The sequence below is a fragment of the Gavialis gangeticus genome, unplaced genomic scaffold (genome assembly GCF_001723915.1).
Source record: "Gavialis gangeticus isolate Ggan-Ray unplaced genomic scaffold, GavGan_comp1, whole genome shotgun sequence".
NCBI lineage: Eukaryota > Metazoa > Chordata > Crocodylia > Gavialidae > Gavialis > Gavialis gangeticus.
Window position 1 is genome coordinate 6889970 of NW_017729027.1, and position 24051 is coordinate 6914020.

A 24051-nucleotide genomic window follows, 5' to 3' on the forward strand; every position below is an offset into this window, starting at 1 on the left:
CCAGCAAAGCAGAGTGCTCTGCTGAACAGTGCTATCAAGTAACACAGGTAATGGGAGAAGGTCAATCAATATATAAGTGGATTAGAGGATAATAATCGATTGTTATATTTATTTTAAAACAAATTTGTTGTACAGGAAATTAGAAGGGCAAAATTGTAAACAACTTATTTCCTCTGGAAATATCTATGCAACATGGCAAGAGAGAGAATTTTATCAAAACCAGTCAAACAAAAACCCCTTAGTTTGGTTTAAGTTATAATTCAGGAATGTTGAAAAAATATTTTCAGTATTCTTATTAACCCATTTTATGGATAAATAAGCTGTATTTTTGGTGTTAAGAGGTGCAAAGAAATGAGAGATGAACCTCTACTGAAAGTGTTCAGTACTTTCTAATTGTTGCTGTGTGCTGCCAACCCCATGCTATATATTCTGTGTGAGAAAGAGTGTCTTCTCAGAGTTAGGAGGGTGGGAGTCGGGTTGGATTTGGATCTGGATCTTCATATTAGAGGATGCTTGACTTGACCCTTCAGTATGTAACTTAACTATACAATGACCTGTTTTCCCTAGAGATGTAGTTTATCTTCATAAACATTTAGGAAACAGAGTGTTAAGGATTCTTCTGTATTGCAAATGGAGTCTACTTGTTGATCTCTTTTTGAGATCACCAGTATTTGAATATACATACTAAGGATGTGAAAGGTTAACTGTTTAAACTTTTAAACAGTAAGTATATTTATACCAGTAGTGTATTACCAACCTGTTAATGTTTAGCATACGGCTGAGTCTAGCAGGGAACGGAAGCAGTGCAGTGCCTCAGGAGCAGGAAGGTGGCAGGGCAGGAGGGAGGGAGGGAAGGGGGAGGGGGTACTACTACCAATAGCTAGTCTGCTCCCTCCCTCCCAGTGTGCTAGCGGCTCCAGCAGACTGGGAAGCCCCTCTCCTGCTGCTGTCACTCGTGGCTTCATGCGGCCTCTGTTGTCTGGCGGGGCTTATTGCCGCCACTGCCGCCTCCTGTTGGAGGCCCTGGGGAGAAGCTTCCAGCAGCATCTGTGTCCAAGTGGGTCTGTGCGCGGCCCCTGTCTCCCTGTGCTGCTCCTGGCAGGTGGCATCAGCTCCTCTCCCATGGCAAGGTGGGACAGGCACTGGGACTATGTTATAGGTTAACCATTTAACCAATATAACTAGAGGAGATTAAACCAACAATTTTTTAATTGAAATTTTTAAGTTATATCTACATCCGTAGTATGTACTAAGTTATTTCAAGTAGTTAAACCCCAAGCTGATGGTGTGAAGCTGCCAAAACCATGTTGCAAACCTGAGTGAATGGGCAAAATAGTGGCAAATGAACTTCAGTGTTGACTAGTACAAAATTATGCACAAAGGGAAAAATAACCTCAATTATAGGTACATCATGCTGGGTTCTGGAGTAGCTGTTGTGATCCAAGAAAGAGACCTTGGAGTCATCATAGATAGTTCTCATAAAAACGTTAGCATAATGTGTAGCAATGACCAAAAAAGTCAGTAAGATGTTGGGCATCATTAAGTAGAAATTGGGAGGAAAAAAAAAGGAAATGCTATTATGTAAATCTCTGGTGTACCCACATCTTGAATACTTTGTTCAGTTCTGGTTTCCACATCTAAAAAAGGATGTAATAGAACTGGGAAAAGTACAGAGAAGGGCAACACAGATGATCACGGGTATGGAGCAGCTGCCATACCAGGGGAGACTAAGGAGGCTAGGACTCTTCAGTTTGGAAGAGAGAAGGCTGAGGTGGGATATGATAGAGGTAGTTAACCATGTTAGTCTGAAATCAGGCAGAAGGCAGGGTAGGTAAGCACTTTACAGACTAACCAAATCAGAAATGCATCAGCTTTTATGAGCAAGAGCCACTTCATCAGATGTTATGAAAGGGAATATCTTCCTAAAATTAATGTAAAAAAATGCCATATGACTATCTGACTTTATACAGGCTGTAGAATATTACTTGTTCTTTACTGGAGTTATCCCCAAACAAAGAGAAGCTTTTTAAATACTGTAAAACTGACATACAAACATAAATTTACCATGTTGTTTCCTTACTGAAAAGTACACGTTACAGTGCAATGCTAGACTCAAACAGGAAAGTATATAATATAAAGGACTAATTATAATGGGCAGTTACGTCTGGTAACCGGAGCTAAAGCTGCAGTAACACATCTGCTTTGTCACCACAATATGTATAATAAACAGGCCATGATAACACTGTACAACACCAAGCTAAACAAAATATTCTTTGAGGAGCTGAAGAGAAACCTTGGTACTTAAAAAATCCCCAAGATAAACTTAGATAGTTCTGCTACAAGCAGGGTCTTAAAACTATTTAACAGTATAAAAATTAAAATGTTAGCAAATGGATGAAAATGGAAAGTCCCATAAGGCTGAGCATCACCATATACATCACCTAACCCTAGTTGAACTTAACCTTTAAATTCTAGGGTTCTCTCTTCTCAGAAAGCTCAGACTCTTGGGTTGTTTGAGCAGACCATTGGGACCAGCCTTTTTCTCTTTTGAAACTACGTTTTTTTTTCCTTACTGTGTATCAGAAGCTATATGGGGAAAGTATTAATGCAATCCTGTAGCAAATAATGCATCAGTTACTCCCAGGATAGTTCTTTAGCTATCCCTAAATTATCTCTAAAAGAGGCCTTCTCTAACAGTGGAATTAATTCTTGCACAAAGCGCCAGCACGAGGCTTATGGACTACTTAAATCCTTTGTAAGGCCTATTACAAGGATTTGTGTGGCGCACAGATTTTGTAGATCCTTCTGCACAGGATAGATTTCAGGCTGACTGAAAAATGTGAGACCTGAAAGCTTAACTGAGATGATCTGAAGTGTACAAAAGGCAAAACGAGATTTTTTTTTTTTTTTTTTAAATGTACCAATCTAAACATCTCCCCACATCTTCTCTGTATGCACTTATATTCCCCATCATGGTTTGTACCTAAAAATATGTAAGCCTGTAAGCATAACCTCCCTGGTGAAATATATCTAGTTTCCCCAAAGAGCTTGAAGAAGTTTTAACTAAACATAGATTCAACCCGACTTCCATGTGATAAATGGTTATATATGGCCTTAAAAAAGTTTCCTTTCAAAACAGCCATTATTTCAAAGCATGTTTTCTTTTAGGGACGTGGTATTTTTGCAAGTGGAAGTCCTTTTGACCCTGTGACACTTCCAGATGGGCGCACTCTGTATCCTGGACAAGGTAACAATGCCTATGTGTTTCCTGGACTTGCCCTTGGCATTGTTTCTTGTGGAGTGAGGCATATAACTGATGAAGTTTTCCTCACTACTGCTGAGGTAAGATATTAAGGATTACATTTTTTTAAATTTTTATTTTTAAATGATTATGTGATGCAGAAAAATAAACATATAAATAGCCAAAGGTATCTTATTTTTATAGCGAAGTTAATATTGCTTATACTTTTTTCCATCATTCAACGATTTCTATTTAAAAGGAGAGAGAAAAGACTTCTCATTGTCACATCTCTGAATTTTTGGGCTTATATGTAAGTCTAGTGTGTAAGCTTTTGTGCATGTCCTTAAGCATGCATCTGTGTGTGCAATATGGATGCATACTTATAGAGAGATGCAATATAATTCTAGAGTATGGGAAACTCCACCAAATATATTATCTTTTGGGGGGCATTTTTATTATTGCTTTCAGGTATTTATAGTTCTTTCAGGAACATTCTTCTTTTTGAATTCTTTAGTACAGGAGCTGATAACATTTTTCTGTTTGAGATCCTTTCTGAATGAAGGGTTTCTCATCCGGTATTTTATTATAAGCAGTCAGTTTTTATTTCCATTTTTTTCTTCTGACCTTTTTACTTTAATTCTTCTCTTTTCCTTCTCATTATATATTTTTTTTTGTATTTTTTCTAATTTGTTGTCTTTTTGACTCCTCCACTCAGCAGAAGACTGTTTCTTTTGAAGGCCTTCATGTATGTACATTCTAGTGCAGGTGACCATGAACATCAAGTATTCAATCTTGGTGACTGTTTTTTTGTCCTAGTAATACCTGTACAATATACACATACTGTACCTCCCATCATGCTCTTCATAGAAGGCAGAAAGGGATGCATGCTTTCCACTTCAGGTCCTCAGCTGCTTTGGCTTGAGAGTGAGTTACAAGAATTTCAGCCTGTGTGTGTTTGGCCTTCTAGCCATTTTCAAGACCAGCTTTTTTTCCTAGTTTTTGGACCATCATTAGTTTGTTCCTCTTTTTCTTGTTTCTTTTGTTCTGGTCTCTGCTATTTTATTCAGTGAGACCTGAAGATGCTTGTGGCCTGTGTCACGTGGCTTCTTTAGCTCCATGATGCTCCATCTTTCCCCTCATTCTGACCTGGCCTATCCATCAAGTTTGGGCATGTGGGATGTTGTGTGAACTGCTTCTGCCATGTGTAGTTGGTGCCAGAGTTAGAACAGGTGCAGAGAGCTGCTGGCTTACAAACTCATATTACTCATTTCACATTTGCAAATTTGGAATAGAAAGGAATAGTCTGAGGATTATGCAGTGTTCTCAAACTTCCCCACTGACTTGTCTATTCCCTCCACAGGGCTGGCTTTCACTTAGAATGGAAAGGATGGCTTGAACAATTGTTTTGGTCTTTCTGCCAGAATGTTCCCTATAAGATTGTACTGGTCTGATCTCATGACTCCCTTTCTTTAATCTCTTCTCTTTATTTTTTTTTTTAAGCTTTCACCTTAATTGCAGACTTTTAATCCTCTTACATGGTCCTATCCACATTTTTGCTATCACTGCATCTAAAATGCCTCTCACTCTTTAGACTTCTCTATAATTCTAGCATGTCCAATATTTTGAATAATCTCTCCTTCTTTCCCATGTGCAAGGCAACTTTGCCTTTTCACCTTTAAATACCTTGAAATCACTTTTCATAAAGTCTTTATATTCTTGTCCAATGTTTCTGTTTTGTTGCATATGAAAAGAATCATAGAATTAAAAGGGACTTAAAGATCATCTAGTTCAACCTCCTGTAGAGATGCAGACTTCACTGCTGCTCTTCCCAAGGTAGCTTATTCCACTGTCACACTGTTATTACATTTAGAAAGCTTCCCCCTACCTAAAATTAAATCTACTTTGCTGTAGTTTAGACCAACTGCTTCATGTTCTTCCCTCTGTGGCAAGGGAGAACAATTTTTCTCCATCTCCTTTGCAGGACTATTGCACTGTGTTTTCTCCAAACCAATAGATAGCAGGCAAGCTGAGTTATGCTAAGGCTTTTAGCTATAGTCCAGGCCTTCCCGGAACTAAGCAATAAAATTGAACAGGCATTGGAAGAAGTAAATGCTGTAACTGGAGTACTATAGGTGAGCAACGTGTATAGCACTTTCCCTATAAGGAAAGATAACCAAAAGTAGGATAGGATTGGTGTACTAAGTGAGGAATGTGTGGCTTAGTGCCAAGGGATGGGACAATTCTTTAGGGAAAAACCATAAAATTAGTTAACACAAAGGACAATGTGTGCAAGCATGCAGTGGTTCTGGGAAGACAGACACAGCTTCTGTATCTTCCACTGGACTATGGAGGATGCAAAATATCACATACCCAGCGAAAGACCTGAGGCCTGGTACCCCCAATGGTCACTGCTGAGAAATCTATAGAGCTGCTTGTCAGGGAGGAAACCGGTAATATTGTCTAGGGGTTACTATTAAAGATTATTTGATACCATATCGGACAAAGGGCTATGTCAATCCTTGGGGGTCTCTGGCAAAAAGAATCCTATTGGTAACACTGAATATATATCTAGTTCCTTCAGCTTTTCTTCCTATGACCTGTATTCAAACACCTTTGTCATCATTGTCACTAGCTTTTGGATCCTTCCTAGTTTGTCTACATCCTTAAAATGCAGTACCCACAGCTGGACACAGTAATCCAGTTCAGGCCTAATCAGTACCAAATAGAGTGCTACTGTCACTTCCCATGTTTTCCATATAAGGCTTCTGTTAATGCAACCCAAAATGTCCTTTGCTTTTCTTGTGACTGCATCACAATACTGATTTATGTTTAGTTTGTGGTCTAGCCTAACTTCTTGTCAGTGAAGCTGCCAAGCCAGTTATCCTCCATTCTTTATTTTTCTTGAATTTAATGTTGTTGATTGTAGCCCAGTTCTCCAATGTAGTAATATCCCTGTGAATTTTAATCCTATCCTCCAAAGTGGTTGCCTCTTCTCCTAATTTTGTGTCAACTGTAAGTCTGATTAGTATATTTTCTGTCCTTTATTTTTATTATTTGACTTGCGCATTACATTTCCTTTAGATTGTGTATGCTTAGGAACAAGGGTTTCTGTCTTCTACATGTTTGTAAAGTCTGCTGCTCGTGTAGGAGTAGCAAAAAATAATCAATCACACCTTTGTACCATAAATCAGTCCTCCTAGTCAACTGTTGGACACAGACTTACACAAGTAATACTGAAGGACAATATATGTACAACTTAAAAAAAAACCCCAGATCAAAACTCAATAAGCTTCTCAGCATTGGAAAGATGCATAATACAAGTGGCATTCATTATGAAATATTGTACACAGGTGCAAGTAGTACATACCAAATTTTTCAGTGAAAAGGACTTCCTGTTCATAGTTCACAGTTCTGTAAGAAATAAGACATTAATGGCTATAAGGCTGCAGTAAACTGATCAAGAATGTGCGTATAGAGCATAAACATTTTGGAAGAAATGGCAAACAGGAAAGAATGATTTTCAGAATATAAGCACTTATGTGACTTTTGACCCAAATCATTCGAGGACATCAAAAGATGCCATGCCATTAAGTGCTAATGCTAAGATACTAGGTTAATTTCAATTGATTGCCATCATTGCTAAAGGAAAGGTACAAAGGTTTTCCTTTGATTTCTATATAGTGCATGTTATATACCAGTTAGAACCTAACAACTTCAAAAGTGTGGAACACAATTGGAGTTTTAATATCCACTATGGCTAAGTTGGTTCCCTGAAGCATGTAGCATCAGAAGCATCAGTAGCATCCAGAAGGTCTAAAAACAACAAATGACAAATGTAGCACTTATGGAAAGAATAGATGATTTTACACTGTATTTCGTCTTGATGGTGGAACTCGGATGCATTCCAGCAACTAAATACCAGTTGAGAATACTCAATTCCTGGCTTGCCAAGCTTCCCTTTAAGGATAATTCATTAGGATGTTCCCTCCTACTCCAGTGATCTGGGTGGAGTCAAAGCAAGAAAGTGGTCATGGACATTCAGGGTCCAGGATATTTGAGGCTTTGCAAACTAGGACCAGCACCATTAATTCAGCTAGAAGAGATCCAGCAGCAAAAGTAACATGCCGTTCTCTTAAACTATCCTACTTAAAAGGTAGAAACTGCATGCTGTTCCCATAGAAGTTTTCCATGCTGATTTTAAGTAAGGGATGTATTATGGCATCTTTATAAAGCCATCAATAGAGTGTCCTGTCAAAGGGGTGCATTCACAGTTTCCACCAGTAAATTTAGCAAAAGGCCCACTGTCTCCACTGACTTTAACCATCCTAGAAGGGCAATGATCCATCTCACAAAACTTTGAAAAATTACATCCTGCTTTCTTAAACCTTCCCCTGTAATTTCAGTTGGATGTGGTGATCTTCATTTACTAGGCTAAACCACTGTGTATTGTTAAATGGTTGCCTCATTTTATTCTAGAAGCATCTTCATTTTAGTTTGGGTGAAGCAATTCCTATATAGTTAGCAAATGCTTTGGAATCCTTCTGGATGAAAGGTACTGTATACATAGACTGAAATGTCTTCAATAGCAAGCCAAGGGACTAGCAAAAACCAGCTGCCTCACAGAGGTACGGTTTAACAAAATGTTAAGCAAAGCATTATTGTTAACTTTGGGGAACTTGTAAATGATTTCTTAAGACAAGTTGCCTCCTGAATGGCTGTGTGTTAGTGCATGTTTTGTGACATGAATTGTCATTAAGTCAACTTCTCATTGTTTCATGGGAGCAAACATCTTTGCTCTACATAGAAAGTCTTTGCAGTTGAGATGTAAATGGACAGTCATTCAGGATACTCATGGGAATAGACAATACTTGCACCTGGTATTTATAATACTTGCACTGAAAACAGTTAATGTATTAGAAGCACAATAATTTTTAATGTGTTGAACTCTAGCCAAGCAACGATTGATGGGTTCCAAAGGAAGCCTCTGAAGAATATCTTACATGCTAAAGCTTGTCTAACTCTATTCCAGATATGCAGTTCAGTTGGTCCAATAAAAGATATCATCATAAGAAGTCTTTCTCCTTTCATAAAGAAAAGCACTGAATACTGAAAAAATAAGTATCCACTAAAATCCTGGTCCCAAGGATCAGAAAAACTGACATAATTCTTCCATGGAGAATTAAAATCAAGAGAGTCTCATGTAGGTTTTGAAATAATCATATTAAAAGATAAACTACAAAGTCATGAGGAGATGTGCCAAGCATGCTCCAGATTTTAAGAGACTCCCAGTATGTAACTGCTTTATGGACAGATGTCTTAATCATGTAATAGAGACTTATCTGTAAAAGAGAACTATAGAAAACAAGAACCCCAGTTGCATGCCTACAACTACTGTCCTCGTGCTTTGCCACCTCCCCAGTTAATTCTGATAAACGGAACAGCTGTTTTTTAGGTGTTCTCCCCTTTATCCTAAGTAAAAGATAATGTGACTTTGACTTTGGCTAATAAATTTGTGAGCTAGAATGCTTCCTAATTGCAAGCAATTTCTGTTGGATTACAAGGGGTATTGCCTTTTCTTCTTAGCCCAACCAAGCACAACAAAGATGTCAGAACTATAAATGAATGAAATACTCTTGGCACTGGAAAGCCTACAATTAAATAATTCCTGAGGTAGTCCCATTAAAATGTTTTATTAAAGAACATACAATTTCAAACAGCCAAGATATTCATAGTTGCTAGATACTGTATACCCAGTCTTTGGATGGTATCCTTTTAAAAGCTTGAGTAAGGCATAACTGATTTTCCTATTAAAAACATAAATGAACAGCAGTTGTTTTTACTTAGTTATAATGTATATGAAAAATCTGACATTTCCTTTGAAAAATGTTATTTTCTGGTTTATATGCAGCCTAATTTCTTCAAGCCTCAGTTCCCTAACAAATTGCAAAGATCATCTCAGATATATTCTCCTAACAAATATAACTTCATGTTCTGTTCCGTCCTAAGGATAAGAAAATTGCCACCACCAAAACTGCAAGAGCAAAAACTGGGATTGACTTTTTTATTCCTTATGATTATAGCTCCCTCTGGTGAATATACTTTTCAGCATCAGTTTACAATATTGATATTATGCAGACAGTTTGCCTGCATGTGAAGGTATTGGATATATAACCTCTCTTTGTCTTGGTCTCTTGCATTAGAACCTGTTCCAGCAAACAATGTGTGACAAATGACAGCTGAGAGTATTAGTGATTTCTCTTTTTAGCTCAGCCATTTAGCTAACATTTCAGCCTTGTTGTCCTGGTAGGAGGAGAAATGCTTGATACTCAGGTATTTCTTTGATGCATTTCTGTTTATCTATGATATATATAAAGCTCAGTGTATATAAAGAGGGAGAATTTTTTTTGAAAATGAAAAATTTGTAATTTTACAAGAAGGAAGCATTTTGCCACCAGAAATGCTTATTTTTACAAGAAGAAAGGATTTTACCACCTGATATGCTAATACCAGGCTCTTGCCATTGTTGGAGCAAATTTGCATCTCAGAGCACAGAGACACAGATATCTCACCACAAATGAAATTCCTGCTCAAAAGAGCTTTCCATCTTCCCCCTCTTCTGTGAAATATGAAACATCATAACCTGAAAGAAATATACTTCTACATCCTGCTTGCCACCAGACAACTTCAAGGTAAAAAGACTTTTTCAACCTTTCTCTATGTCTAGCCTGGACAAAATGAAGTATTCCAAACAGGAGGCTTTACCACAGCTTCAGCTCTCCTGTGAATTTTCATTTCTACCTAGGAGAACTTTTACAATCTCCATTCTTTCCTATGCCTGATGAAGTGCGTGTGTCCCTGAAAGCTTGCAAATAAATAAAATAATTTGTTTTCAAATATCTAGTTGGTCTAATAAAAGAGATCACTTCTTCCATGGGTTTTGATTGAAGTGGCCATGCATCTCACCTCTCCTCACCTCAAAGTCTGGCTTTGCTCTGCCAGTTCTTTGTAACCACAGCAGACGGACATTGATTTTTCTGGATCTTGCTGATATATAAAATCTCTGAATATCGTTCTAATGTCTACACACTTTTGATAAAGAATGTTGCTAGATTTTATGTTCAGTTTGTCAAAATAAGTATTTTGGACTTAGTTTATTTAGAGAATAGTTAGACCTGTTATCAGCTGTAGGGTAGACTTAAAAGTCAGGATTTTAGAAACTGTGGTTTGTGTCCAGTGGTATTTCTAGGATCGTATGTATTATGCTTGACAGCTGTGTGAAGGACACTATCTTGAGCGCATGTAAGGAGGGCCGTATAACTTAAATGGTGACTTCGAACTCTCTTACCTCAAAAAAGACCTGGATCACTCATAGGGTCTAAATATGAGATAAAAAGACTTGAGTGTCTCTTCGCACAAGAAGAGCCGAATAGGAAGACTCCAGACTTGTCATAGGAATGAAGTTCCCAGGTAACTGTACAGTACTCATATGTTTGATCGCTTAGTTTATAGATCTGACAGTTGCTGCCTCAAAAACCACCAGCATCAGTCTCTGGGGTAAGATCTAAGCAAAGAGCTTCATCTGGGGTGGCTCCAGATGACAGGACAAAAGATACAAAGGATCCTGTTAGCAGGATGAGATCACATTCAGAAGACTCATCAGATCCACATTCATCATTTTGGAATCCTAAGCTGAAGAATGCTTAATTGTACGCCTTAGTCAATAGTTTCAAGACCTGGATGAGATCCAAAGGCAGCTTTACAACCAATAGTAGAATGTTGAATGGAATCCATTATTCTTAGGTCCCTGCCACACATTACATCTATTACACAATTCACTGGTTAACCACACAATAAATTTAGACCAGCCACATGTGCATTGTAATTATCATGCCATACAAATTTCCATCCAGCTATAATATAAAAAACCCAACCAGCTACAAAATTAATGCTTGAAAATGTGTAACCACTTTATAGCTGCTTTCTGTCCAGCTATAATTTGAACACGTGGCAAGGCTTTAATAGCTGAACTGCATCAGGTGGATCATAAATCAGAACCAAGGAGCTCCTAAACTAAAGGAGAAAAAGGAAAGCTGTTGTAACCTGGGCTTCTCAAATCTCTATTCCCCCACAAAAGGTGGTTGAAGGAGTCCTCTTTTTCTCCCCCTTCCCCACCCTGTTCACTGTCTGAGAGCAGTAGCTACCGAGGTAGGGGAAGTGCTCAACAACTTCCAGCAACTTTCCCTCAATGGCAGTTTCAGGAAGGGGGGGGTGGGTCACATAATGGCCCAGGGCAGGCTGATACAGCACTTCAGTCTTCTTGATGTTGAGAGGCCCAATGTTCAGTAGGCTTCTCTGAAAAGATCCAGTGTGATCTGGAGGTTTTCCTCAGTGTGCACAAGGATGGGGCAGTCATCAGCATACTGAAGGTCAAAGATGGTTGTTTTGAGTACTTTGGTCTCCTAATGATAACGTCCCAAGTTAAAAAGCCCTTCATCCATTCAGTATTCAGTGTTAATTCGGGAAGGAAGGTAGTCCTTAATAAGAAGCAGGATGACTGTCAGAAAAATAAAGAACAGAGCTAGGAGGATGACACATCCTTGCTTGACCCCAGTTCAGATGACAAATGGATCTGTCTCTGATCCACTACAAAGAACAGTTACAGTCATCTGGTTGTGGAGAAACCTCAGGACCTTAATATATATTTTTCAGGACATCCAAACCTGGCTAGTACTTCCCACAAGGCTTCTCAGTTGATGGAATCAAAGGCCTTAGTGATGTCAGTGCAGGCCATATACAGGTCCTCATGTTGTTCCTGACACTTTACTTGGACCTGGTGGGCAACAGAGATCATGTCAATTGCCCAATGGGATAGCCTGAAGCCACTCTGAGATAAGAACACACTCAGCAAGAAGTAGAAAGTAGTTCAGAGGATGTGAGCAAGAATTTTCCCTGCTATGGAAAGGAGGGCAATATCACGATAGTTCCCACATACAGACTTATCTCCTTTGTTGAAGACGGTCACAATGCTGGCATTCCTCAGGTCCCCAGGGATCTCTTCTTTGCTCCAGATTTGAAGAATACATTTGTAGAGTCTCGGTACTAGTTCTTTGCTGCCAGCCTTGTAGATTTCCACAGGTATGCCATCCGGTCCAGTAGCTTTGTTGTTCTTGGATTCTTTGATGGTTTGCCAGACTTCTAGGATGGAAGAGTTGGCAAGGGATCTCCTTTCAGGGTGCTGAGGGATATACTCAATGGTGGCATCCATCACAGTTGATTCATGGTTCAGGAGTGCCTCAAAGTACACTTTCTATCTAGCCTGGATGAAGTCATTGTCTTTAAGAAGTGTTAAGCCATCCTGTGATTCCAGGAAAGTAGGACCACGGGACACTGTGCCATAGATCGCTTTTGTTGCCTGGAAAAAACTATTTGTGTCCAGTTTGTCAGCACAGAACTGTATCTCCTTGATTGTACTGTGCCACCATTGATTTTTGATTTCCCAGATCCTCGTCTGAGCTTCAGCTTTGAGGAGCTGATATGTCTCCTTATGCTGAGATGAGGTGTCTGTCATCTTCCCAAGCAGAATAAGCCCTTTTCTTCTGGTCAAGAAAGGTTTGGATCTCAGCCTCCCTCTACTTGAACCAGTCTTTGTGTTGACAGGGGGTATAACCAATGGATTCAGCTTAGGCCATATGGGTGGCAGTTTTATACCCCTTCCAGAATTCTTCAATGTTGCTTTCATTTGTGGGCAGGGCAGAGAGCTGTTCATGGAGATGCTGTTGGAGTTCCTTACTGACCTTCATTTTTGAAGAGATTTGGTGTTGAGAGTCCCTCACACTGCTTTTGGCTGTTCTTTGGTGTTTTGGATACAGCTGGATGTTTGTAATGGACCTGATAAAATGGTGATCTGCCGAGTAGTCATCAGTTCCTCACACATGATGCGGACATCCATTTGATCAGAATAACATAGTCAAGGAGGTGCCAGTGCTTAAAGCAAGGGTGTCTCCAAGTGGTCTTGTATTTGTCACTGTATATGAAGATGGTTTTTGTAATAACAGGACTGTGCTCCAGGCATTTGCTCAAAAGGATGCCATTGGAGTTGGCTTTCCCTGCTCCTTCCATCCCAATGGTGCCACTCCAGAGTTCCAGGTCAGGTATGATGTACTTGACAGACATTTTAACATTTCAAGGAAACTCTTTGCTTCATTGGCATGGAAACTTTTATATGCCTAGAGGATATAGGAGAAATATATCCATCATTTGAAGCTTCCCAGATTCAGCCACTTCTATTCTTAAAAAGCATTCTCCCTTTATTTATCCCAGTAGTCTGTAAGAAGAAAAAAAACCTGTGGTTCAGGTGAAATCAGAGCCATTTTAATTCTGATCTGATTATCTATAGATGAAAAGGTTGTGGAAGTTTGGGAACATGATAGCCATGTCTTAAAAACACCTAATATTAAAAAATCCTTCCTGTTCAGTACTTGTGATGTTTTAAAGAAAAAGATATCTTTGTTTATTTTAGGTGGACTGATACAGCCTATGAAAGCAACATGGCCTGTCATCACATTTTTTGAGCCTCTCTCCAGAAAAGCATACCAATTTGCCATCTAAAAAGTTCTCCTTCTTTCATATTCATCTTAAGCTAAATTTAATTGGGTGCATCTACACAAGACAGTTACTGCAGAGCTGTCTAATTAGCTCTGCAGTAAATATCTCTGCATCTAGATGTGCACCCTTATAAGGGTACAGGAAATTAAAGCTCCATTGCAAATTAATACTTGTAAATAAAAGTACTATCCGGTGGCAGAGTTTTTTTTTACCGTGCAGCAATGCGTGTATAGATGCTGATGGGGCTGGCTGGCGTACAAGGGTGGTCCAGTGTGGGGGCTGTCTGCCACCTAGACCCACACTGGAACACCCCTGTGCCCCAGTCAGCCCCTCTGCAGCACACTGAGCCAGAGTGGAGCAGCCCTGAGCTGGTGGCTGACCTCCCAGACCCTCTGCCATCCAAGGTGGTTCCAACCCAGCTCAATGTGCTGCAGTCCCAGGTGTTTGTTCAAAGCCACACCTGGGAGCAATAAACTCTAGAACAATATGTGCCAGAGTTTGTTTCGAATTAATTGCATGTGTAGATACACCCATTGAGTGGTAGGCTCATGAGTAGACTTAGAAGGAATCATTTATATTTCACATTCTCTGATAAATATGGTGAAAGGAGATATTATATTAACAGATGGTCTTCTTATCTGCTTCTCTCATCATTAGGAAAGTTAATTTTTAGGTAGTGATTGTGAGGTATCAGTAATACTTATTGAACAGCATTTCTGTGTTTTCTGAAGATCCATGTAAATTAGCTAATGTATTGATAATTGCAAATTATTTTGAAGAAAAGCCCTTTGAGCCTCTTGATATTTCAAACTGAACAGCAAGGATAGTTGCATCAGCTGTTACAATCCCAAGACATGTCTGATTGAGATCTTCTGCTCTGATTCCAGAAACTAAATCTAAAGGGAAATATACATATTTAAAGAAGATGGGTTATTTTAGGGCTGTCCAATGTATAAGCCATCAGGGGTTGCATGCCATATGGACTGCACCATTGGAGACCACAAACGCTCTCCTGTTTCACAGCACCATGTGGGTACCCCAGCCCCCACCCTCGGCTCTCCAGCTGCAGACTCACCCACTGTATCATGAAGTGCTGCAGGGGCAAAGGCAGGAAGCGGAGGGAGGGGGAGTCCAGAAATCCTGGCTGTTGCTACAGCTGAATCAGTAGCAGGAGTTGTGGGCGGGAGCTTGTGGGCAGAGATGTGCAAATTAGCACTTCAGGGCACATCCCTCAAGTGGGAACATGCCCTTTCCCAGCAGCAGCACATAGTTGTCACACATTTGTGCTGTTGGTAGTTTTCCCCAGGGAATGCCCCTGCACACATGCTCTGGCGTGCAGCAGATTGCCCTGGGTGGGGTAGGGGAAGCTGGGGCCAGTACTTGGGCTGGCCCCAGCAGCCTTACCTGAGGGCCTCCTGGGGCTGCAGTGGTGGTGATGGCTGTCTGGCCAGGCTCTGTTTTCAGGCAGTGCAAGCTGCTGCCACATGTGTTGCGCCACTTTTTTTGTCCCCCCGTTTTTATTTTGTTTAGATACCAAGAGTTCCAGGTATCTAATTTTGCCACCAACCTGCAGATATGCAGCACAGCAAACCAATTCACATTTGCCACCTGCGTTTTGCACTGCATCAGGCGTCTTTGAGGTGCCACAAAGCACACGTTCCCACTCATGGAGATGCAGCCTCATGGGCCATGTGGCCCATGAGGATGGCCCCGAGTTATTTAATGATGAGATATTAAAAAAGATAGAGACAAGGCTCAGAGGTCATTCATAAAGTGTTCTGCAATTTATTAAATAAAACCTTCTGGGCCTTCAGAAACCACAGACAGTTGTATGCACCATTCCCTTTGTCCTCCATTCATTCAACAACAGTAGCTTTCCTCTTAGACACAATAGAAGAGAATACTTGAATCTGTGTATGAATGAATAGTAGCAGTAGGAAAGAGCAGCAGCTTATTGGATCAATTAAACAGTTACGAACTTCTCAAATAGTCAACAAGAAAAGCAGTGATAAATAATATCATCAGCCTATGGGGATTTCAGCTATAGATCTGTCTGACACCAGACAAGCACCAGTCTTATTTAAGAGCAAGTAGGGACACAGTCCACATTGGATGCTTTTCTTCTGGATTGCAGAAGTCTGCTTTCTGTTTTCCTTAGTTTGCTTTAATACAGAAAGTAGTTGAAAGACACGTCAGGTTAGGGCCAAAATTATTTCAGTTGTGCCAGCATGGCTAAGGTAATAACAGTACACAGAATTTTTGCATCTTTCAAAAGAAGTACAGTGGAATCGCATTTTACGCGGGGGTTAGGTTCTAAAGTCAGCGTGTATGGTGAAAATCACGTATAGTCAAAATTATACTTGAAAGTCCCTTAAATTGCCCTTCCCGCCAGGCTTTGGCGCCGAGCAGCCACCGCAGGGCCCGGACAAGGCATGCAGTGCAACAGCTGCGCCTACTACGGGGCGGCGGGGGATAACCTGCCGCTTCTCCGCACATCCTCGCTGCTGCTGGGCACCTTCCACACTCACTCCTCGCCCCTCTCGTCCTCCGCCGCCTTGTCCCGCCAGGGCAGCCAGCTGAGCGTGAGCGAGCTGCTGCCCCCCAGCCATGCCAGTGCATGCAGGCAGTACCACACGGCACCGTACTACGTCCCATGACCCGGCCGGCACCTGGTGGCCAGCCCCAGCAGTCGAGCGCGTATAGTTGAATTTGCGTAAGTTAAATGCGCTTATGATGCGACTCCACTGTTTAGTCATCTAACATTGCTGGAATTGCTGCCTCACCAAGGTCGAATTCATCATTTGGACCTTCTGTTTTCTGCTTCTGATTACACAGGCTTTAAAGATCTTTCCTTTTTAAAGAAGCAACAGGTATTACTAACCTCTAGAAAATAGTGACCAGAAAGCGTTACAATCTTGGGCTGGGTTTGGGAAGGGATGCGTGAAAAACCAGCACAGTCATTGTAACACCTGAACAGATTGAACTTTGGGGCCAAGCATCCACACCAGAAGGCAGGAGGGCGATCCAGGCTGACCTGGTCAGGCTCAGCAGATGGGTGGACGAGAACCTGATGGTGTTTAACACCGAAAAATGCAAGATTTTCCACCTTGGGAGGAAAAACCTGCAGCATCCTTATAGGCTTGGCAGTGCTATGCTGGCTAGCACTATGGAAGAAAGAGACTTGGGGGTCATCATTGACCACAAGATGATCATGAGGCTGCCATGTGATGCTGTGGCTAGTAAAGTGACCAAAATGCTGGCTTGCATCCATAGACGCTTCTCAAGCAAATCCCGGGACATCATTCTCCCCTTGTACTCGGCCTTGGTGAGGCCGCAGCTGAAGTACTGCGTCCAGTTTTGGGCTCCACAATTCAAAAAGGATGTGGAGAAGCTTGAGAGAGTACAGAGAAGAGCCACGTGCATGATCAGAGGTCGGGAAAACAGACCTTACGATGACAGGGTGTGAGAGCCATGGGGCTCTTTAGCCTGTAAAAGCGCAGGCTCCGGGGTGATCTGATGGCCATCTGTAAGTTTATCAGGGGTGACCACCAGTATCTGGGGGAACGTTTGTTCACGAGAGCGCCCCAAGGGATGATGAGGTCGAACAGTTATGAGCTACTTCAAGACCATTTCAGGTTGGACATAAGGAAGAATTTCTTTACTGTCTGAGCCCCCAAGGTCTGGAACAGCCTGCCATTGGAGGTGGTTCAAGCACCTACATTGAACACCTTCAAGAGCAAATTGGATGCTTATCTTGCTGGGATCCTATGACCTCAGCTGACTTCCTGCCCTTCGGGCGGGGGGCTGGACCCAATGATCTTCCAAGGTCCCTTCCAGCCCTAATGTCTATGAAATCTATGATTATTTATATCATGTAAGTGTTTTGGGTCTTCTGATTATCTTTGGTCAAGGACCCCAAGGCAGCTGTATTGGCATACTATGTGTCTGTTACATAACAGATCTGGTTTTATATACAACAGATTTCTTGAAAGAGCTTATCAGTTTAGATGTACTGTTTAAAAGAAATGGTTTCAGCTGGGACCTCAGTTTGCACCTGACACAACTCATGAAGTACCCTTTTAAGCCACCAAGAGACTGCTCATTATTCCATTTGTTGATTTAAAGCTATTTTTTTAGGCTAAGTACAGACGGTCAAAAAGCCCAAGACTGATTTGATTCAATCTTTTCAGTTTAGTTTAAGCTGTGTAGATTGAATCAGTAAGCAAGTAAACATTCACTTTTGATTCTGGAAATGCAGCCACATGCCTGCTGTGGCCTAGGCCAGAAGCTGGGGAGTGCTAGAGAACGCCTCCCTGCTCAGCTGGAGCAGATAGCTTGGGCTGAGGCTAGCCTGCCCACCCTGCAAGGTGGGGAGGAGGTTGCAGGGGAGGACAAAGCATTGTGGGAAGCTTGGGGACTGAGTTAACTTGAATCTGGAGGGGATCTGGCACAGTAGTTCAATAAACCTATTTAACCTAAATCAATTAAATCTGATCATCCATCTATCCAGGTTTATCTTAAAAAAACATTTTTGGCTGTTTTGAAAGCAGTTTATGTGCACTGACCTTCCGTTGTGTTACATGTTTGAAACCAGTTTTCAATCACTTATACCAATTTGTGTAATTCCCTAGCCGTAATGGTTAGATGGCTAAGTGAGCTACATGCTCCCCTGACTGACCCACCTAATTCAGCATTACAAAAAAGAAAAGGTGGTATTCTGTCCCAGCTAGCAATTCTTACCTAAAGTATTATCAAATTTTCATATTTATTAATACATCTACAAGTCTACTTCCCTACACCCCTCAGCCATAAGTATTCAGTATATTGAACACCAAGGGCCCTAGAGTACTATCTGAATAAGACTAAGGAATTTTCCAAGTGCTTGAGGGGTTTTTTTCCTCTCTTAAATGAGGGTCAAAGTGAGTTAGAAAAAAATTACTGTATGGTTATACATAACCAGCTGCTCCTTTCCCATCTTCCTGTTTGTGATTAGATCACATTCTACCAAAGCAGTTGTCTGGCATATTCTAATGCCAGATAATTTTAGATATGCCACTTGGAATTTTAGTTATCTACTTGTACAGGAAATTGCACCCAGATTAAGCACTCAGTTTGGTTGATGTGTACTTCAGTCTTTATGTAGAATATTGACTCCAACCTTACTACCATCGAGAAAGTACTACTTCCTGTTCACTTTCCTCTCTTCCTCAGAATCAGCTGCTGCTCCATTTAGAAAGACCAGGGTGAGGAACAGGTACCCACATCCTTTTTGTAGCCTCATCCTCAGAATATATGGGTACAATGAGAGGGTTGCATGGGGTACATGAGCACTACCAGGCAGTGCTGCTGAGGTTTCAGTGTTTAAGTTGCACCAGCCAACCAAATGGGCACGGACATGTAATGTCCCTGGCAAGGAGCTTTGGTTCTAACTCGCGTGTTCATTCATACAAGATCAGAAGGTGTTCCTCCTACAGCAGTTTCTAACTGGGTAATGTAAAATAGGCTTGTGGGTTTAATTTTAAATGTAACTTCTGCTTCATTTCTAGGTGATAGCTCAACAGGTTTCAGAGAAACACTTGGAGGAAGGTCGTCTATACCCTCCTTTAATGACTATTCAAGATGTGTCACTGAAAATTGCTGTGAAGGTAAAGCATTTAAATCCTTTCTGCCATCTCCTTCTGCCATACTTTTTGCAGGAAATAAAATATTTTAAAATGTTGTTACAAGTTAAACTTGTTTTAAGCATTCAGTTGAAATTGAACAGGTAGAAGTTTTTTTAAAACCCCTTTCAAATGTGTACATAATGGGGAACATCTGCATGTCACCCTACGGTGAATTTGTTACAGCACCGTGCTTTAGTATTTCCAGCAGGCACATGGTTAGTTTTCACTGCTATTCACTGTAGCAGCATGCTAAAATAGGGGAGTGCACTGCTATGGCAAAGTAGCTGCTGGTCACGTGTAGACCCAAGTCACCCTACGTTGCTGCAGTAACACACTACGGTGATGTAGGGTGACATATATACACATTGTATATATATATTTGTATATATACTCCAAGCGAAGAAGATGGAAGTATGATATGCTTAATGTTTAATTGCTGGTGATTAAAGCAGAATGATGTCTAGAGTCTACATACATCACCTACCAGCTAATTTCACATACTTTTCATGGGACTTGGTCCATAGATTTAAGAGCCATGAAATGCACTGTCAGTTGTTCTCTATTCTTCACAATTCAGTAAGTTGCCTTTTGGGACAACAGATACCTTCATGTATACTAGTTTTCTCCTTTCTTTGTCCCATCATAGCTCTATTTTGTTATGGTCTTCCTTATCTATCAGAACAAACAGTTTCTGTAAAAGCAGGTGTGGGTTTTTCATGCATGTGCTTTGCCAAAATGGGTGCACTGTAGCTGCAGTGGATAAGAGTTCCAAAGTAACTGGATAGGCCATGTTTGACAACCCTGCAAAACACCTCAGAAGGAACAAACTTACCCCAGTTCCAGTCTCTTTGTGTGGGATATATTATTTTTTGTCTATCATATGCCTCTTGTTCCACAGTATTATCACTTGAGTGGGTCATCTTGTTATAGACAGTGTCACTTACTAAATACCTCTTTGGAAAAAACAGTATAGTCTGCCATGGAATAGTTCCCTTTGACTCATTTGGTAACATGATCCCAACTGTATGTAATAAAACTCATTGTAGTTCACTTCTTTTCAGGGTGATAATAGCTGTATTTCCACAGCTGTCAAAACGTCTCCATGCAGACTTCTCAAGCTAAAATCAAATTGCCTTTATGTTGGCAAATCCTTTCCAAAACAGTGCTAGTAACTCTTCTCCTCTGACTGTGACACAATTATCTTTTTAATATAGAGTACCCAGTTTGATTTAAAACGGACAGTTTGTTACCTGGTGACTTCATTTCTCTGTCAAATAAATATAGAGAAATTCGGCGTAAGTTTCTTCCTAAGGAGTTCAGGTTTGTACACAGCCTCTGGGGCTTAGCTCCAGCTTTCTTCCATTATGCTAATTGAATCTTTTTTTAGATGTGCTGAAATAAAAATTTTGTATTAGGGATTTACAGTTTAAGAGGGATTTATTTAAAGGTGCTAAAATGCGTAGATCTTAAGAGCAACTGTCCTAGAAATATGCCCAAAATTTGTTACATAGGGCAGAATACGGTCAAGGTCAGAGGAAGCAAAGAAACAACTTTTGTACTTGGGACCTAAAACTCTCCCCAAAGTTAAAACATTAATTAGCATATAAAAGAAGCCAGGCACAAAAAAAAAAAGGATTGCTTTCCTTCCTCCAAAAGTAGCAGGCTTCATCTGAACTGGGAATAAAGCTTGAGACATCTTCCTGCCCAAAAAGGCTGCTGCCTACGACTGGAGAGTCAAGCCTGTATTTATTAAAGGTGCAGATGGATGACCAGGTGAAACTCTATAGATTTCTTCAGGCCAATGATCTCCTCTCTGAGCCTGCTGTGAAATGCTTGGGGCTGCAGTTCCTTTTAAACTCAGTTTTTCAGCAGCAATACATACTTTGTTAATGCTGCAGTTCATTCAACTTGCTATGGAGGGTTTGGAAACTTTCAGGGCCAGGCATTTATAGGGTGAAAAGAAACAAAAATTGTGAAGGGATCCTTTCCTTAAACATTTCTAAAATAAAAGCAGCAAGCTGCTTTTACACTTGCCATTCTTAATAATTCAGCTTTTTTGAGAGAATTACTGACTGTGATAAATCTTAGTAGCAGTTCTCATGCATAGTGTGTTTGAACAAAACTAGAGATGTAACAGGACAGCTCTGGTCTTGGCGTCAGCTGTGTAGCCAGCCACCAGGGGAGTGGTGGCTATTTTTGTATTGCCATCACCCCAAAGGTAGTGCCTGAGGCTGTTGCCTTGGTGTCCCCTCCCTGCAGTTATACTACTGGGCAAAACAAAAGAAAAAATATTTCTTGTGATGGGTGAAGAAAATATAACCCCTGGTAACAGTCATCAAAAGTAACAAAGACAGCATCTCCATGGAGAAGAAGCTAGTTCCATCAAAAAAGCAAAGATTACATTTAACTTTGCTTGTGGCAGTAGGGTATATTTTGCACTTTAAAAGCTAGGATGTTATTGGATTGGGGAGAATGATTACAGTGTACAACTCCAGATGGATAATTCTGCAAGAGAGCGAAAAGAGTATGGCTATGAATCCTGGCAATGGATGTAAGCATTCACTATGCAGAAAATGGGGACAGATATATTGGACCAGATGCCACAGTCTGTCAGTGATATAAGTGTCCATTTTACACCTGCAAAGAATCTGGAGTCTTGTGCTGATTTCTAAGCTGTCATTATTTCTGCTCTTACAGCCTGTTATGTTCATTGAAATGCTGTATCAAAAGTAATTGTGAACTTCTGTGTCTGTTTCAGATTGCAGAACAAGCCTACAGCAATAACACAGCCTCTTTCTATCCTGAGCCGAAAGACAAGGAAGCATTGATTCGCTCTCAGGTCTACAGCACTGATTATGATGACTTCATGGCTGAATCTTATGCCTGGCCTCAGGAAGCCATGAAAATACAAACTTAATAGAAAATGAGCAATGTATTAGAAATTAAAATAATTCAAAGACTTAGTATTTTCCCTGCTTGTTCAATCTAAGAATTACTAGTTTTTTAAGATGCAGAACTTTTAAAAACTGGATTTTTTGCTTAGAAATTGTATTTCAAATTAATTGAGCAAAGTATACATGTAAGAATAAAAAGTGACTTGGGCAACAAGTGTGGGGCAACTGTTTCATTTATTTATGGCTTTCTGCTGTAGTATGTTACTCTGTTGTTTCCACATGGTATAAAGAAATATGTGATACAGTGCACTTAAGTATGTCATTATAAATTATAGTAAAGAACACCATCTTTTTCACTTAAATCATTGACAGCTTGGTACTAATGCCCATAAAAGCCAAATTAAATTAGGTGATTTTTTAAAAATTAGATTTAAAGCTCTTGAACCCTTCAAAGAATATGTATTTAGCCCATTTATGCAGCTGCCAGAGATCATTTTTGTTGTTTTTTTTTTATGAGAGCAGAAGTGAATGTTCATTCATTTCAGTAAAAATAGCATTATGAAATGCTAGCTCTCGATTCAAGACTCATGAAAGTCCTTCAACTGCAGTAGCTGATAAAACACACATTACACTGTTTTGAATAGGGCTCTTTTTAAATAAAGATAGGTTCACTGACATTCTCCAGCTACCTACCAGGCTACCTATGAATCTGTGTACTACACCATTTAATATGCAGTGTATGCACTTGTAATATGAACTATTTCATATACAGTGTATGAATATTTCAGGCTAGGATGTGTTAAACACATACTACAGAAGATAACATTTTCATCTTTGTAACCAATTTCCAGCCTGCCAAAAGGAAAAATGATTAAAGACAAAAGCCCCCATCTTTAAAAACAAACAAACAAACAAATTGTTATTGTTTGTTCTTTGACATTAATTTAAACATCAAGCTCCTTTCTACTGTCTATGGTTGTCAATTCAGTAACTGGTCATTTTAAATTCTTTGACATTGTTTCTATAGGAGTCTTTAAGCATTCACTGACAATGCTGGGTGTGCATGCACACACATGCATACTCTCTCGCAGCCAAATCAGTGTTTTCATAATTTGTTTCATAATCTTCATTTCTGAGCTGTCAACCTGTCATGAAAATCCATACCTAGCAATGACATATTTCTACCTCCTATGGACACTGAGGTTCCTGTCATCACCTACATTATTCTGAATTAACTAATATAAAAATGACATTTACAAGTCAGGATTCAAATAACATCTACATCGCACATATCCTTTTCTTTTCACGTATCTGCTTGAATCTAAAACTTCAACTATCCTGAATGCAAAACTAGTTCCATACCCATCTCAATAAAGATTTCTGAGCATCACTGCCACTTCCATTACTTTTAACTTCCCTACCACTGCTTGAGTTCTTATGAACAAGATTTATTTCAGAGCCCGTTCACGGTACTTTATTTTAAAAGTGTACTACTGACAACATCATAACAGTAGTAAGAAGACACTATCTCTAGGAGTGCACTGATAAAGATTTTTTGGGCCAATACTGATGGCGGATATCGATCCAATTGCTGATATTCAGCTCGGCAGCTTGGAGAGAAGTGTCCCGTTGGTAAGTCTGTGGGGTG

At 40.2% G+C, this 24051-nt stretch overlaps 1 protein-coding gene across 2 annotated transcripts in view; it reads left to right on the forward strand.

Moving 5' to 3' along the window:
- Positions 1 to 22617, forward strand: part of ME1 (malic enzyme 1) — a 321897-nt gene extending 299280 nt beyond the window's left edge. For both annotated transcript variants that reach the window (XM_019520424.1, XM_019520423.1), the window contains 3 exons: positions 3169 to 3342; positions 19393 to 19491; positions 22268 to 22617. In XM_019520424.1, coding sequence (XP_019375969.1) covers positions 3169 to 3342; positions 19393 to 19491; positions 22268 to 22426 — 432 coding nt within the window. In that variant the 3' untranslated portion in view covers positions 22427 to 22617. The remainder of the gene's footprint in view (positions 1 to 3168; positions 3343 to 19392; positions 19492 to 22267) is intronic.
- The last annotated feature ends 1434 nt before the right edge of the window (positions 22618 to 24051 follow it).